Genomic DNA, 17,983 nt, shown 5'->3' with positions numbered 1-17,983 from the left:
CCCACTCCAACAAGCATCAACAATCACTCCAAAGCTCCAATCAAATGCCAATAATCATAATCTCAATCTATATACACATAATTTACAACAATTCAACCTAGGGTTCATCAAATCTACAAAACTACAAGAGATTTGAATTGCTCACCTTATCCAATGATGATTGAGACAAAACCCAATAGTAATCAAGTGTTAGAGTGTACCTATACACCCAAAATCACAAAATTTCATTCAATACAAAATGCTAAAAATTCGAAATTTTGGAAGGAAGAAATAAGAGGAATTTTGTGATTTCCTTACCAGTTTCTTGGGTGATTTTGTAGAGCTCTCCGCGAGGATCGCGTGGCCGCAAACGGTGCGGCGATCGAAGCTTCGTAGCTCAAGTTATGAGCTTGGAAAGATGATGATGAATAGTGCCTCTTCTCCCTCTTTTCTTTCAGCTGGTGTGTGTTGTGTTTATGAGAGTGTTGTGTGCTGAATTGGCCTTTAATGAGAGTATATATATGTTGGGCTTGGGCCCAACTTAGGCCCGGTCCAATCCGTTAGCGTTTTTAGCTCGTTTGGCCAAACTTTGTGCCAAACCTTTAAAATTAATGTCCGGTTTTCAATTTATAATATTACTCTAAGATTTTCAACTGTTTTTAATTTTTTTCGTATAGTACCGGACAGACTTAAACCAATTTGATCGGTTCAGTTGCTGATTCGCGGTTTTACTCAATTTTTCGCAGAAAATACATTTTCTGACTCAGAAAAATCTATTGAGTCCAAAAATCATATTTAAATCCTCAAATTCTCATTCTAAATTTTCGGATCCTATTTTGGGTAATATTAATTATTTACTTAGACGATTAATTAGTCTCAGTTCTTACAGTGGCATCAGACAAACTCTCGGTCGTTGTTGTAGTCATTCTCGTTCATCATCTCTTGTCATTCTTGTATATATGGTAGTCATGCTCTTTCAAATTCTTAGAAATTGAAGAAAATGATAGAACAAAGGAATGCAAATTGTGTGTTGTATATGGGTGAGCTGGAAATGTGCACTATCTTTTCTTTGGCCTGGTTCCTCTAAGAAATGCTGAGACTTGGATGAATAGGGGTATGAGGAAGAAAATGAGTTTTTTGCGGTGATGTGTTTTGTGTGGAAGGGTAGGAATGAGATGATTTTCAACAATGTTATTGTTTGATGAAGAAAGAATGAAACTTGATATAGTTGTTTCCTATTTGTGCTTAAAACTGGAACCAGGAGAAGGAGCAAAGAAGAACAGCTAGTCCGAACCTTTTATGCAGGTGTGGTGCGACATCTGGTGCGGGAATGTTTAGGGTCCACGGGAGGAGTATTAAGTTTCTGATTTTATGTTGCTTTGGTTTCTTTAAGTGCTGCCTTCTACCGTTCTACTAGTTCTTGTTTAGGAATTTGCTATGCGCGTAGAAAGTTATATTCATTTAGGGAAAGTCTAGGAGATCAATTAATGGTCAACTTAACTAGAGTCAATTAGGATAAAAATAGTTCCAAAAATAAAAACTAATGTAATGTATATTACATTGCACCAAGGTCAATTGTTTAATGTGAACAATGACAATATTAAATATTTAAATTTATTAATTGCAAACTGATTTTTTTAGATTTTATAGTTACTAAATTTGATTTGTTTTGATTTAATTTAATACAAATATAATTATTTGATCTATTCTATTATTAAAAATAATTGTGTGAAAATATTTGACTGATTATTATTCCATTTATTAAATTTAAGTTAAAATAAAGATTTAATTTTATTCCAAAAGATTCATGCATGGTTTCTTCTAATTTTTAAAGTGTATTACTTTGACGCCATCATTTAAATTGTGAAACAAAGAAAAAGATAAGTTTTTTAATATATACTAATTAACAAATTTAATTTAAAATAAGGGTCTATTTTTTTTTTACCAAATAAGATCCAAGAACTCAAAAGACAAAAGTATTGTTCGATTTTATTTATCAACCAAACTACATATTCAAGCATGTTTTTTATCCAAGTCCAATCAAGCATTTAAATTCAATGCGTGAGTTTTCTAGCTACAGTCAGTGAGCAGTGTGCAAATAGAGCCCATTTTTGTGCAAATTGATAGGCTGAATTTGGTTCTAAAGGAGAATTCTGATTATGAAAGGCCGCCCGAGAATAATGCTAGGTACTTAGGTAGTGAAAATTTTTATCTTGCTGAAAGTGTCTGAAAAATCTTGTTGTAGGGTGATAGTTTTTTCTCTTTAGCTAGTAATTTTTATACTATTGTCTGCAGCATCACGCCATCAAGTGCCTCTTCAAATGGTAGTGGTTATGGTTTTGCTGATAAGGTTTGACACTATCACTACTAAGATTATGTTGTAATGTGTGGCTGAGTAACATCTACAATGTGTATTTTACTAGTTGTGTGATGCTTGTAGTTGTTAAACTTTACAATGGATGTACACAATTGAAAATGGAAATGAAGACAAAAAACTATTGTTTAACAGAGTTGGGAGATTTGAATTGATTCACTTCATGCCTTAGCTGGACTCCACATTTTTCTATCTTTCTCCGTCCTTTCAACTTTAACGTTGTTGCTGTTGATTGTTGAGAGATCCTTATGCAGCATAAAAATAAAGATCTATGAAGAGATACTAGTTTAGGATATGGATTAATAGTGTGTTGCAAATAGAAATCATTTGTCTGATGCGCATGTTCAATTTGAATGTTCCTCATTGCTACTGACTGTGGACTTCCATCAGATATCCGATGGAATGACTATACAAATTCAAACAGTTAATTTATTACTTGAAACTCATGGGGGTGCTCGTCCCCAAGGGGAGCAGCATGGTAAGTTCTTCTTACTAGTATTCTGAATTGGTTATCTACTTTAGTTTATTTATGCTCTGCAGTCGTTGTTATGTATCAATAAATTGAATTGAAATCAATATTTATATCTTTTTTGCTGAATTTGATCATTAGTGCAGTATTTGGTCTGCATTCATTGCAATAGAGTTTAATAACAGTGCACGTTTTTATGGGGTAGCTTTACAGATAAACCTGATGGATTGTTTGTCCTCTTTGACCAAAAAACTATGTTATAAATTTATCCAAAACTTATCCATAATTATCCATATATCTCTGGCTGTAGGGCACCGCCTATGGCATCTGTCACCATACCCAATTTGTTGCTGTATACCACAAATGAAAGCTGGGATGTAATTATGTTTCGGCTCGTGCTTACAATTAATTTGGGACACTTGGTATAAATATTGTTGAAGATTTTTTTCCGTTTGCATTATCAGGTTGTAAATCTTAAGGAGGCAAGGGAGTTCTCAAGTAATACGAAGTATATATATATATATGTATTCAAAGTACTGCATTATGCCTTTCATTTTATATCTTATGTGTGTATGACCGATATTGGGATAACTTACCATCTAAATATTGATATTCTATATCATCTTTATCCATTCATTGGTATTTCCCATTGTTAGAAACAAGAGACTGAGAGAGTAATCTGAAAAGTGTATTATTCAGTGTGATGAAAGGTACAATATACAAGGGGTATTTATAGGTGCTAAATGAATCAGAGTAATAAAGGCATAGAATCCTATAATTAATATACAGATATACTATATAAATATAGACGATACTAATTGGTCTAAATTGATGCTAATGATTCTCTAACACTCACTATATATAAATTCTTATCCCCACCTCTTTCTCTTCAGAAACTGGTGTGGGAATCTGTCTATTGATCTTTTTCCTCATCCTGACATGTTGAGGGATGAACTTTAGGCCGCTCTCAAGAGCGAGCAAACATGAGAGACGATGATGGTGCAAAACGAGTATTCTTTTGAGGGGAGTGTTTTCTAGAAGGAATATGGGGAGAAGCATATGTACAATTCCTCTAATCATAGTAATCTACTTTCTTCTAAATGGCCAAGATTCCTGACTCATGAAATGTTACTGTGCTTGCTATTTGCCAGATCACAATTCAGAGAACAGTCTCCAACTATCCACTTGGGCTTGAGGTTTAGTTGCACATCACAGAAGCTCTTTGCCCTGTATTAAGTGAGCCAGGTAATTAAAAGGAAACTTTTTACATGTGTCCACATTGAATCGATACAAGTGGCATAGATGATGTATGAAGTTAATATCATGTGTGCAGGACTTCGTACACTTCTCCGCTTTATGACAGGATTATCTGTCTGTCTAAACAGTTAATATATATGGAATGTTGTAAACTCCAATATTTAGTCCTTACATATATTGGAAGTTTCTTTTTTGGTCCTTGTAAATATTTTATAAACCTTCTTCTGGATTTTATAATATCACCACTTAATAGTGCTGGTCTAATAATAGAGACCAAAAACATAATGTTGGAACAAAACTCAGATCCAAAGAAAGAAAAGGTTGAGGGACAAAGACCAAAAATGACTTATAGATATTAAAAATATCTTTAAGCCATCTGGGACAGGGTTGGGTGTTTTGCTTCTACTTGGTGCATCTTGGAGAGTTTGGAAAGCTTTTATTGTTCTAATGAATATTGTCATGCTAATCTTTGTATTGAGGATCTCCTGTCCTCCACCTTGTTTGCATTATCCTGCTCCCTAACATTAATATTTCTTCCTTTAACAAGGAAATAAATGAAAAAGAAAAGGAAAAACATATTAGTGAATGTGAAAAATATTGGGAATGGATATATTAGCACCTATAACTTTTGTTGTTAGATATATTTGGTTGGCTCTTGAGCAAATAATTTCATCCAGAATGGGAAATAAGAAAGCAAACTATTAGCAATGTGCCCTACTTAGTTGTTTCAGTTTGCTATAGTCATAATGATGGTTTCTTTTTTCCATGCTGACTGTTGAAATAGTTTTCACTATTACTAAATTGTATATGTTTCTTGAAAATGCAGTGACAAGTTTTCACACCCGCCATGTTTGTTAGTGCAGCCATCTATACATTCTGTTAAAAGAGAGTCTTTTCATGTGCCAGAATTTGGTAATGCTTTATTAATTTAATTTTGCAATACTGATAAGGATAATTTTGTTTCGGTGTTGTGCAGTAATGTGTTGTAAATTTATTGAAAAAGTAAGACAATGATGGCATAACATTTATTTAATATTACATACCTTCACATTAACGATAACAACAACAACAACAATAACAACAACAAACCCTTGTCTTACTAAATGGGAATTATTACAAGGATCAAATGACACCATTGTGCCTGTCACGAATGATGCCTGAACTCAGCCATATATTCCTTGCTTGATTAAATTTATTCAATCCCATTTTCTCCCTCCTGCAGCTAGAGCTTTTGCCCTCCAATATATCCACTTGGAGAACAGCAGTGGCAATTGATTGAGGGAATTCCTCTAATCTGCCTCCGTTCCCTTCAGATTGTGCCTTCTGCACTTCCACCATTTTTTGCTTGCCAAACCGTTATTGACTGTCCGCCTCTTATGGTATTGCAATTTATTTCAACAAGTAACTTGCCTGCTATGCCTATATATTTGCTACGGTAATAGATTATGTTCTTTATTGATCTTTCATTATTTTCCAAATTCATCTTCAGGAAGAAGCTTGCCTTAGAGTATCTTCTTTCTTAGCTAATAGAATTGTTGTCAATTCTGGTGATATTTTACCAGATTCCTCAGTAAACTCTCTTTTCTTCACTCTCAGTGTCAGTGGACTGGATCTTATGGTTCTTTTGGACAAGGCCCAGTTGGATATTTCTAAAAGCAACACAGATAATGTAATTCAAACCTCCTTTGCTGGTGCAAGGCTTCATATTGAAGACTTCTCATATATAGATTCACCCTCAATGAAACTAAGAATACTGAAAACTGGATAAGGATCCTGCTTGTTTCAGTCTTTGGGAAGGTCAACCAATTGATGCTATCCAGAGAAACTGGAGTGCCAGAGCAGCCCAGATTACTTTTATCTCTGGAAGCATGTACTGTCCCACCTGCACGTTACGATTCTCTTGGATGGACCCAGGACTATGGAGATGTGTTGTTCTAAAAGGTGCTTGGATTGAAGTAGCAATGGCAACTGGCAATGGCAGTCCATTGTTAAAGGTTCCTCCTCTAGGAGGTATTGTGAGAGTTGATGTTTCTTGTGAACAGTTTCTGTCCAATTGTTTTGTTGAACAATTATTTTTTGTCTTAGTTCTTTACATGTATTTTGGGAGAGTTAGTGAGAAAATAGCAGTGGCCGGAAAAAGTAAACAATTGGAGGGCATTAAAAACAAATCTTCTAGTGAAAAGTTAATGGACATAACTCCTAGTGACAGTGCTGTAAGTTTGGCAGTTAAAGACCTTCAACTTCGATTTCTGAGTCTTCACCATTGAATGTCGAGGGAATGCCTCTAGTGTAGTTTGTTGGAAATGATTTGTTCATTAGTGCCACTCATAGAACCTTTGGTGGTGTTATTGTTATTTCGTCCACCTCACGCTGGGAGGGTGTTCAGATAGATTGCGTGGATGCTGAGAAGCACATAGCAGGAGAGAATGGCTCATTCTTAAGTTCTGGAGAGAATATTCCTTCAAGCAGTGATATATTGGAAACCGTCAATTGAGAACTGTATTCTGGGTACATAACAAGAGGAACCATCTATTGAACTGAAATGCTCCTTCAATCCCTTTTCTGGATGTAAACATGGTGCATGTCATACCATTGGGGGAACAAGATACAGAGTCTCATTGTTTGAACGGCTCAGCTTCTATATCTGGTATTCGTCTTGGTGGGGGAATGAGCTATGCTGAAGTCCTCCTACATCGATTTGGAATAATTGGTCCTGATGGTGGTCCTGGGAAGGGTCTTTGTAAAGGCTTCGAAAAGTTACAAGCAGGACCATTGGCAACAATTTTCAAGACAACACCTCCCGATGTTGATAATTCAGAAGATGGTATGAAACAGTGTTACCTGATTTTTCATAGCCAATATATTTACTATATGTTGTGATTTCTACTTTGTTCATGTTCTGTGTTTGTTTTTATAAATTGTTTGCTTATTAGTCAATTTTATGCCAGTTGGAAGTTTGAGCAAAGGAAAAGAAATCAGTTTTCCAAAATTGAATAAGCCAAAAAATGTGGATATAAATATAGAATTGGCGGGAGATTCTATGATGCTGATCGTGATTGTCAGCATCCCATGCTTAGGGGTGAGCACGGATAGCGGGTACTTGATTATCCGTCCAAATTCTAATCAAATTAATTAAATTGGTTCTGAAATAAACAGGTAATCGGGTCTAATCCGCACTAAATCGATGGTTTTTGTTAGTAATTGGTTTCGTGTATCGGTTTTGGGGGGTGTGGAATCCAAACCAACTCGCAAACCTGATCATATATTAATTAAATAAAAAAAATAAAAAAAAATATATGGATTAGAATCGTACAATGATTATTCATTATTAATATGTTTAGATTTTAATGAGTTTAGTTTTTAATATATTTGGTGTTTAACATGTTTGGATTATTTCTATTGATGTTACATATTTATTGTACTTGTTGAATTTTTAAAATAAAAATTTGATTTTTTTTAATAAATTTTAAAGTCATCGGGTACCCAATTACCCGAACCGAACCAATTCGTTCTTAATCGGTTTTGTTTGATTCGGGTACATGTACAAAAAAAATGTAAATCCAAACCAAACTGAACCAATTGTATTTTGATCGGTTCGCTTCTAATTTTACCATAAACCCGAACCAAACTGACACGACCCCTACCCATATTTTCATGTGGTGTAAGGATAAGAGAGTGACACGTACAATATAGGGGTGTCCGCGGATCGGATCGGATCGGATATGGCCAAAAATTCGATCCGATCTGCATTAAAATTATCGGATCGGATCGGATCGGATATCAGATATATCCGCAAAACACAAAAATATTTTTAAAAGCTTATTTTTATTAAAAAAAATATCAATAAAATTCATTTTTTCTATTCTTTTAAATATGTTTACTCTTAAAATAATATTAAACATACTTTTCTTAAATAATAAATTAAAATAATATAACATATATGATAATTATTAATTGAAATAAAACATAAAAAGAATATTTACTTATTTATTTCTTTAATTTTGCGGATACGCGGATATGCGGATATCAACACAAAATCCGCAATCCGATCCAATTAGTGTGCGGATCCGATCCGATCCGATCCAAAAGCCTTGCGGATCGGATCTATATCCGCAATTTTCAGATTGGATTCGGATAAATACCACAGATATGCGGATCGGATCCGATCTATGGACACCCCTACGTACAAACTGAGGTTAAATGGGAGGTAATAGATTCGTGTTGTGGTTTCGTTGCTTCCGTATTGATTGTTTGATGGAGAATGATTAATTAACCGTCAATCATAAATTATGAATTGTTGGATAATGGACTGAAAGTTGGTGGTCCATGTGAAGTTGGCCAAGGGTAATGAAAAATTAAAAATTGCCCCCAAAAAATCTACTAAAGTAGCTAGTTAAAAACTAAAGTGCATGAATAAACCTGTTTTTTTTTTCCTCAACAAATAATTACAAAAAAGAAAGCTCTCTTAAAAGTCCAAAAAGAGAAAAATGATTCTTTTTTCTATTTATAAAACTTACATTTTTTTCAATTACAAAAGTTAAATAACATTCACTTTTAGTCTATTTGATTAAAACATTTATTTATAATTATTTTACATATAAATTAGCCATAATTATATTAATGTTTCAAAAATATAAATAATAATTTTTATTTATCTTTAATATTTTAACTTGTTATAAAAATATTAAAAATAATTAAAATTTCTTTCGTCAATAGTAATATATATTTTGTATTATTAATATTATTATAGTAGTAAAATTAATAATATGAAATACATTTATTATTATATATTCTATTTATTTTTTTTATTTTATCATTAATCATGAAATATATAAAAAAAATTAAATTTAAAGTTTTTGAAACAATTTAAAATATTTAAAATAAATTCTATTTATTATATTAATAATATATATATATTATATTTTTATTACTAATATATAATTATAATAATAATTATTAAAATTATTGTAGTCAAATAGACTAAAGTGTAGGGGTGGCAAAACGGGTCGAAAATTCATCCGTCCGACCCGCCGAATCCGTTAAAAAAGGCAGGTCGAGCTAGGATTTGGAACCTGTCAAATTAAAAAAATTCGCCAAACCCACACCGCCAAATTTGCGGATTTTGGTGGGGCTGGGCGGACCGGCTTGTCGGGCCAAAGATTTTTTTCTTTTTTTTATTAAATAAAATAATAATTATTAAACCAACTTGGGTTGGTCGAGTAGTCAGCTCACTCGTCCGCTTAAGTAAGTGTCAGGAGTTCGAACCCCACCTTGTGCATGTAGTAACTCATTGGCCAGCGCAGACCCTTAAATGGAGCTCAGATCCGTGACGGATTAGTCCTTAACCTGTCGGGTTGGGGGATACTATTTGGGTAAACAAAAAAAATTATTACAACAAAATTAATAATTATATAATTTTCAAACACTTTTTTTCAGTTTTTGTTTTTATTCTTCTTTTAGTTATTTATTTTATTTTACAATTTCATATATATACTCAAATTATGTGACTTATTTTTTAAAATAAAGATGGTTCTATTGACAAATATTATTTTAAATAATTTTATTAAAGTTAAAAATAAAAAAAAAGAAAATAAAAAACTTATATTATAATTTAACTATTTTTTATTTGTATTTAATTTTTTAATTATTATTTTTTGGTTAATTTTAATTAATTTTATTTTTCAAAAAAAAAAAAAAGAATCAAGCGGACTAGCCCGCCGACCCGCCAATCCACCATAAAGAAGGGTAGGCTAGTATTTTAAACCCACTTTAGTTGGCGAGGCGGGTCGGACCTAGGCGGGAGCGGGCCGGGTTAGAGTAAGCCGACCCACTTCGCCACCCCTACTAAATTGTACGTTATTTAACTCTTGGGTTCGAGTTTCACTCCTAAAAAAAAAAAAAAACTCGTTATAGTTCAAATGACAGTCTCCCTTTCTTACAAATTTTGAGTGGGAATCTTATCCCTAACTTAGAAAAAAAAAAAAAAAAACAGCTCGTTATAATCCTAATTCCTAAAGATATTTAAATCATTTCCTATTCCCTAAAGATATTTACATAATCCTAATCCTACAAACTTCACATATTTTGTGACCCATCTCTATAAAAACGAATGTCACCCTTATAACTTCTTTATTTTCGGCGTGTATTATCCAATCGCTCTGGGCCTCCATTCACATCGCAATTATTAAAGTATTACGAGCCCATACAAATACGGCCAACTTTTCTACCTACATTAAGATACTTCATTAGTCAAAATTTGACCCTAATCAAGCTGGTAAACCGAACGGGACTTATTGCACTGTATGCACAAACGTTACCTGCCCCTCCACGCGTCGTTCGCTATTTGTGACACGAAATAACAACATACAATGCTGACAAATGAAATAAGCACGATAGAATTTTCCTTTTCGTTATAGTACAGTTCCTAGGTTGAGTTTTTTCCTTAAAAAAATAATAGACTGACTTCAAAGAAACGGGGATTTGTGATTAAGTGTTACATCCCGGGGGATTTGTGACTGAGTCTTACATCCTAAAGTGCTGTATAGCTTATATCATTACAACTCACCAAAAAATATAAAACTATCACCAAAAAAGAAGAAAGGAAAGGAGCTAGATTAGATCCAAAATTATTGCTTCAAATTTCTATTACAAGCGAAAATTGGTGAGATCACTCATTGGCCGCACCACCTATTAAAAAGGAAAAAAAAAAAAAGCATGTCATTATAACTATTTCTAGTGACCTTTCTTAACAGGAAATTCCCAGACATTGAGCACTCCAAAGCTATATAAATATACATATACATAAGCTAGTGCCCAGTGGGAATTGGAAAGTATTTCCTCTTCAGGCACCACCTCATTTATAAATTCCATGAGTTCCAAAGGAAGCTTAATTCATTTAGAAAACCATTAGGTATGAATAGTCCATCCACGCTGAGCAAGTGCGGCAATAACTTGATTGGCGGCTTCTGCAGTGTCATTTAGTGGAGGATAACTCCAACTTTCACTCATCTGTATAATCCAAAACACAAATAAGTAAAATGCAATGCCTGTTCAACAAAAAAAAAAAAAAAATATCACCAAGAACTGAAGATGACAGCACATAAGAGGCCGTTCCCATCTAAAACCAGTCTACATTATTTCTCATAAGGCAACTTCGAAAGTTATATATAGGAAATGTATCACGAAATAAAATCCCAATTTCCATATCTAACTTTGCAATCTAATGATGAGAACTAATTGCAACTAAAAAAGAAAGAGAATATCATAGGACAGCTGCCTACTCACATTTTCTTGCCCAGTGAAGGGTCGAGTGACTCCTTGCTTCTGCAAAGAATTTTGGAAGTCCGCAAATTTCCATGTACAGAGTTCCACTCCGATTACATACACAGGCTTCCTGTAGCACAATATACACAGTCATGGAACTATAGATATCCCTTTAAGAAGTGAATGATGAAATGAGGTTTCTTTTTTCCTCTTTAATGGTAGATGCTAATCATCAGGTGATCTTATAATATCTTACGTACCCGGTACTGCAGGCCTCACTTAACATACTAATGGAATCAGCTGTGATAACAAAGGCATCAGCCCAAGCCAGATGTCCCATATGCGGATTTGGACCTGAATGTAATAAAATACATCACATAATGCGATCTTCAATGCTGGGACATGGTTTTATGGCTATGAACATTACAGGTATAAGTACCTTCACCATCCCAGATATGGACCTTAGGATTTGTGGCAAATTCTTTGACCAAAATGTTGGAGATCTGCAATAAGGATGGCAAAACTGAATTTGTTGAACAGATCAAAATATATCAAAGTATAAAAATGAATGGGGCCTCCATCCCTTATGGCAACATCATCTGTATGTCGTGAATGCCAGCTTTCAAGGCTTACAAACAAACCCACCAACCAGAAGCATGCTCATGGTAGAAGCCAAAGCTTATTATAATCACAACCTATTGAATAAAAAAATATTCTTACTAATTGTGTAATCTTTTATACCTTTGCAGGCGTTCTTCTAGAGAAAGATATTCGGATAGTTCCACAACTCCATAACACATTTTGAAGCATTACCACCAACTGCTTTGCGAGATCCACACCATAGCAACAATTTCCTGATAAAAAGTTATCAAAATTTAATAATAATAATAATAATAATAATAATAATAATAATAATAATAATAATAATAATAATAATAATAAAAACAAAAACAAGAGCAATACAGGGCACAGCAAAAGTAGGACTAGAAAAAGTAAATTCTACTCTAACACATAACATAGATATAACCACCGGTTATGTGTTAACTGTAAAATAGATATTATAATCAAGAAACATAGGGGTTAGGCCATAAAAATATTAAAAAGTTTCAAATTTTAAGCTCAGAATCTTTGAGGCTTTAATCAAACAAACCGTAATGTATGCAAAATTGGCCTAGTCAACTTCAGTAAATTTCCAACTATGCAGTATACAATGCAAACATTTGACAGTTAGTAATGCAATCAATCCAATGCAAACATTTGCCAGTTAGTAATGCAATCAATCCTGTAAACAAAAACTAGGCTATGGTGTCATTTAAGAGAGTCACCAATATGCAAGGGATGATCATCAATTCAGTAGGAATAACACACAAAATTCATACTAACACACAAATGAAAGATTCTTAACCAGATTTCTACAGACAATGACAACAATCTCAATAATGATAAACACTAAAACACCAACAAGAAGAATTTTACTACAAATGTCAAACAATTACAAGGTGCAAGAGAACATCTAAAAATTGATTGATTTCTTACATACGAAAAGCAAATATTAATATGAACATATGATACTTTTTAAAACGTCCAACAGGCAAAGCATCTTAAGTTCCTCAGTGCAAAATAAAATACCTGTAGGACCCCCAACATTAACAATAAGCAAAGGCTTGGGCAGAGCTGCTAACTCATCATGCCAAGCAGAAGCAGCAGCCCTAAGAGTAGTGGAATCAGCTAGATGAAGCGCTCCCACAGTGAGGAACTATTATAATGTAAAATCAGGGACTTGAAAGATGGGAAAAGGTGTATAATGTAGAAACTTAAAGATGACAACATCACAGGGAAGAGACAAATACTAAAGCAACAAACATCACACAACCACAGTACCTACCACATTGCTGCCAGGAGGTTCCCATGGAGTGACCCACTTCCGAAGAAACCATGGAATTTGCCGCCGGCCTTCCAGAGTCAGCGGATAATAATCATGGCGTGGAGTGATAACAAGATCAAATCGATTCAGGCGCACTCTCGGATGTTGTATCTGAAATAGGCATCACAGCATGTGAATCATTTGGAACTTATGACCCCAACAGGTATCATAGAAATAATATGTCCAGGCAATTTCTCAAAAATGCAAACAATATCCATTCTCTTTAAATATTACTATTTACCAAGAAACAAGTCTAATTCAATTTCCACTCAATCTCAACCGATAGCAAAAAGATTATAATTTCACTCAAACATACAACAGATATATATGTACTATGATCGCATTCAATCATGAAATGAACTTATGCGTCAAGTTACAAAAATAGAATAAGTACAAAGCATAACCTGAACAACAAAAACATTTTCTGGGGCTAACCGTTTAATGTAGCTTGCGACATGAATAGTGTCTCTCCCAGATGCAACCACCAACAAGGGACCATCCCTATGAATAAAATACAACCGCAATTCATTAGTCTTTCTAGTACAAATTCATCACACCTCTGAATTTCACTTTCAGAAAGCACAATAAGACTACAACAACCTACTTGTGGAACGTTTCACGCGCCATTGTTGCAATATGGTAAGCATCAGCTTCTAAAACGCTTGATATGCCTGAACTAAGCAACCATCATTTTCAAATACAACTTAGCACACGAATCAGCACAAACAACAATCACATGAACAAAATAAAAGTTAGGAAAATATGATTGGCATACCAATCTTCGAAGCTTGAAACCGCGAATTCCCACAGAGCCTTCTGATAACAGAATCCAACATCTTATGAACCGAAACCGGAAGCCAATGAAGCCACCTATTGATTCCTCCATGGGGCCTCGTCACGCGCTGCACATAAAAAAAAAAATAACAAATCAATTTTTCTCAGCAACCAAACACAATCCAGTGATACAATTCAGCTTAGTTCCAGAGCTTACGTATAGGGAGTGACGATTGGAGAGACCGAGAGCACGGACCAACCCGATGCACTGGTTCTCGGCGCCGGCGAAGCCGTTACCGATGACGACGGCTCGCCGGACGGCGCCGTCGAAGAACTTCGGCAAGCTGAAGAAATGGTTCGGCGGTTCGGGAAGGTTGATGGGTCTCATCGCCACGATTCCAATATTCAAATGGAAAAACCACAGTTTGGAGCTATTCAGATGGAAGAAAAATCAAAATGGGCCAGGCGATATATGGGCCTAGGCCCATAAAAGGCCCCGCCCATTATAAAACATTGGCAAATTGTAAAGTCACGGAGAGTCTTTCACTCTCTTGACGCCTTTTCTTTCTTCGGCTGAGAGAGAGAAACGGAATCAACTTATTATTAGCTTTTGCTTTGTGTGACTGAGGCAGCGAAAATAAAAGAAAAATGTGGGCAAACGCAGAAGGTGGTGCTCCGGAGGTTACTCTAGAAACTTCCATGGGTTCTTTCACTGTTGAAGTACTTGTCTTTTTTCCAATTTTTGTTAATTTTCCTTTTTTTTTTTTTGCCAATGGCAACAATTCTTTTATTTTAATTTATTTTTTCAATGTTGGGCTCAGCTGTACTACAAGCACGCACCAAGGACTTGCAGGAACTTCATTGAATTGTCTCGCAGAGGTTATTACAACAATGTTAAGTTCCACAGAATCATCAAGGTACTTCAATTTTTCTCCCTCTGTGTATGAGTATGAGCCCTTTTTTTCTAATGTTGATACATGGATTCATTTGGTTTAATTGTTGAGTAGGACTTCATTGTACAAGGAGGGGATCCCACTGGGACTGGAAGGGGAGGAGAGTCTATATATGGGTATGTCTTTTTTTATTTTTAGTGATTATATTTTGTTTTATTTTTTCATGTTGATTGTAATGCACTCTTCATTGATGATTTATTGCATTCTTTGGCTTGTTCTTTGTCGCAGACCGAAATTTGAAGACGAGATTAGACAAGAGTTGAAGCACACTGGAGCTGGTATCTTATCCATGGCAAATGCTGGCCCAAATACTAATGGCAGTCAATTCTTTATTACTCTAGCACCATGCCCTTCTCTTGATGGTAATGTTTTCCTTTTTTCTGTATATTTACCTTTAGAATTTGGAAATTGTAAGGCACTACTTCTGAAGTTTATGATTAAATTTGTTTTTGTTTTTCCAATATTTATAATTTACTATACCTATTGCACTGTGAGGATTCTGTGCTTTAATTTGAATGTTTTTTCCCCACCAATATGGTAACTTGAAAATTGTCCATGTACCATGAGTAGTTTGGTTCAGTGAGAGGCATGCACAATTGCTGGATTGTTGACACAATGGCACACACATTGTGAACGCAAACTGTCTTGTGCACGAAACTCAGATAATGATGAAATGTAATCTCTTTCCCATAGTAGAGTCATGGAAAGAAAATTGGTTTTGCAACTCTGTTCCGTTCATGTTCCCTTTTTCCGTTTCAGCTTTTAGGTGAGAGGTAGATCGACATAATTCACCTTACAATATGCTGTTGTATGACTACTTATATCATGATCCGGTGTAGTCTCTCTAAGCCCTAAGGTCACTGGAGGCCAAAGGTATAGATGTATTCCAAGCATACGAGCAACTAGTGAAGTTATATCACAACATGTGGTCCTGTCCAAATGTGGAGGATTTAAGATGGATTAGAATCTCTCTTCTTGTGTGTTTTAATGATTGTGTCAACAAAGCTATGGATTAGGATGCAGCTTCTTGCTTATGTTTCTTAAATGTTATCATTTCTTGGTGGATACAAATGCATGCATAGCTTAGTATGTTTCCTCATCCAACTAAATATTTCTTTTCTCTTTTAAGAGCAGCTTGTGAGTTCTCTGATATATCTTTGTTTTAAAGGTTGACACGTTTTCAGGCATAGACCCCGAGATTTTCTTGGTCATTTTATGATTAATTGTTTCAATTTTCATGAAAAATTTAGAATACCTACTGATATTCTTAATTGCTGTTTCTGTTTCAACCAGGAAAACACACAATATTTGGGAGAGTATGTCGTGGGATGGAAATTATCAAAAGACTTGGCAGTGTCCAAACAGATAACAATGATAGGTATGTCAAACATAGCTATTTAAAGTAACATATGCTATACATAAACCAACAATCAAAGAATATGACTGCGTTTGGTTTGCATTTTCATTTTCGGTTTTCATTCTCAGTGTTTTTTATTTTTTGGATTTTGTGAAGGAAAGTGAAAGCCGGAGGTGAAAACTGAAAATAAGATTTTATTGTTTTCACTGTTTTCACTTTTTTCTTCACAAAATCTAGAAACAGAAAATACAAAAAATGGAACAAAAAATGAAAACACAAACCAAACACATCCTAAAATTATTAGCAAACCTCTGAATAAAACTGGTTATATGAATTACAAAGCTTCTACAGATATTGAGCTCGCCTTTTTGCTGGGTGTTCAGTGTTCTAGAATTCCACGACCTATGTTATATCCTTTTTTCCTTTTATCATATGTGGAACATAGCCATGAACTGATCCATTCATCATCATTTTGTTTTCATGTTATTTTTGTGAATACATGATCAAAGAGAAAGCTTTTCGGCTTTGGCCAATGAACACTCAGGGTCTATGATAAACCAAATTGAATTTGGTTCTTGATACACCAAAAATTATCAGCTGCATCAATGATTGAAATGAAGTATTTTATAGAAATTCCTTAAGAACTTCTTCAATTCTAATTTTGATCTTATACTTATTCAGGCCCATCCATGACGTGAAGATATTACGGACATCAGTCAAGGATTGAGATGTATATCTATGACGTCGTTAATTGTGGTTCTATCACCAGTTCGCAGCAAACAGTTGTGACTTGAAATTCTCCTATATTAAGCACTAAGATTTATCCGTAGTGCCTGCTTTGACCTGTAGACTGTTGTATTGCAAGAATATTTAGAGATTCGACTATAATGCAGAATGTAGCATCAATGGAAAGGATTAAGATTTTCTAAAGTAAAGAAGTTGGTAAAGTAATAAAGTGAAGAGTTGATTACTTTTAGTGCATGTTTGGGCGCCATTATTTTGTTAAAAAAAGATCTTTTTTCAATGAAAAAAGATCTTTTTTTATTTTTTAACGTGTTTGGCAAATTTCTAGTAGTAAAAGTAAAAGCACTAGTAAAATCAAAAAAAGATCTTTTTTGAGAAGCTGTAATTTACATCTTTTTTTAAAAGATCTTTTTTCCTTAAAAAAAAGATGTTTTTCATGTAATAAATAAACAAAAAAGTACTTTTATATTGTTATACCCAAACATAATTGATTGATAAAAAGACCTTTTTACATGAGATATCCAAACATAAAATTACTTTTACTTCTCTATAAGATCTTTTAAAAAAAGATAACTCGAAAAAAGATCTTTTTTTAAATTAAGATAGTTAGACATATATGGAAATTATAAAATCAATGATGATTAACTTTATTTTATTATTTTACTAATTTTTTAGTTTAGAGGATCTAAATTCCAATGAAAAAATTGGCTTGACAGTAGTTTTTTGTTTATCTGATTTTTTATGAGGAACTTCACATTTAAGCAATTTTGGCATACAAGTTTACCCAAGCAATTTTAGGTTAAGCGCTTCTCTTTTTTTTTTTTTCTCTTCTCTCCTGTGCTTCTTTTTCTTCTTTTCACGCTCGTTTACGCATGGAGCATCTTCTTGT

General features: G+C 34.1%; 2 protein-coding genes and 1 pseudogene across 2 annotated transcripts; 2 read left to right on the top strand and 1 right to left on the bottom strand.

The window, feature by feature from the left end:
* Positions 1-979: 979 nt before the first annotated feature.
* LOC112757275 (uncharacterized) lies at positions 980-7,016 on the top strand (annotated as a pseudogene).
* A 3,526-nt stretch (positions 7,017-10,542) lies between these two features.
* On the bottom strand, positions 10,543-14,498 carry LOC112754553 (mitochondrial fission protein ELM1). The gene is made up of 11 exons (XM_025802223.2): positions 14,258-14,498; positions 14,042-14,168; positions 13,871-13,937; positions 13,671-13,767; positions 13,228-13,377; positions 12,972-13,098; positions 12,084-12,196; positions 11,782-11,845; positions 11,603-11,696; positions 11,364-11,472; positions 10,543-11,087 (listed from the first exon to the last, which is right to left on the bottom strand). Exons 1-11 carry the CDS (start codon positions 14,426-14,428, stop codon positions 10,986-10,988), a joined length of 1,221 nt encoding a protein of 406 aa, XP_025658008.1. The 5' UTR covers positions 14,429-14,498; the 3' UTR covers positions 10,543-10,985.
* Positions 14,499-14,562: 64 nt separating this feature from the next.
* LOC112754554 (peptidyl-prolyl cis-trans isomerase CYP18-2) lies at positions 14,563-17,320 on the top strand. The gene is made up of 6 exons (XM_025802224.2): positions 14,563-14,760; positions 14,862-14,957; positions 15,048-15,109; positions 15,222-15,355; positions 16,287-16,371; positions 17,032-17,320. The coding sequence occupies exons 1-6, from the start codon at positions 14,689-14,691 to the stop codon at positions 17,075-17,077; spliced, it is 495 nt and encodes a 164-aa protein (XP_025658009.1). The 5' UTR covers positions 14,563-14,688; the 3' UTR covers positions 17,078-17,320.
* The last annotated feature ends 663 nt before the right edge of the window (positions 17,321-17,983 follow it).

The sequence above is a fragment of the Arachis hypogaea genome, chromosome 16 (assembly GCF_003086295.3).
Source record: "Arachis hypogaea cultivar Tifrunner chromosome 16, arahy.Tifrunner.gnm2.J5K5, whole genome shotgun sequence".
NCBI classification, from domain to species: Eukaryota; Viridiplantae; Streptophyta; class Magnoliopsida; order Fabales; family Fabaceae; genus Arachis; species Arachis hypogaea.
Note: the sequence above shows the minus strand (reverse complement) of the source record. Positions and strands in the feature narration are given on the sequence as shown.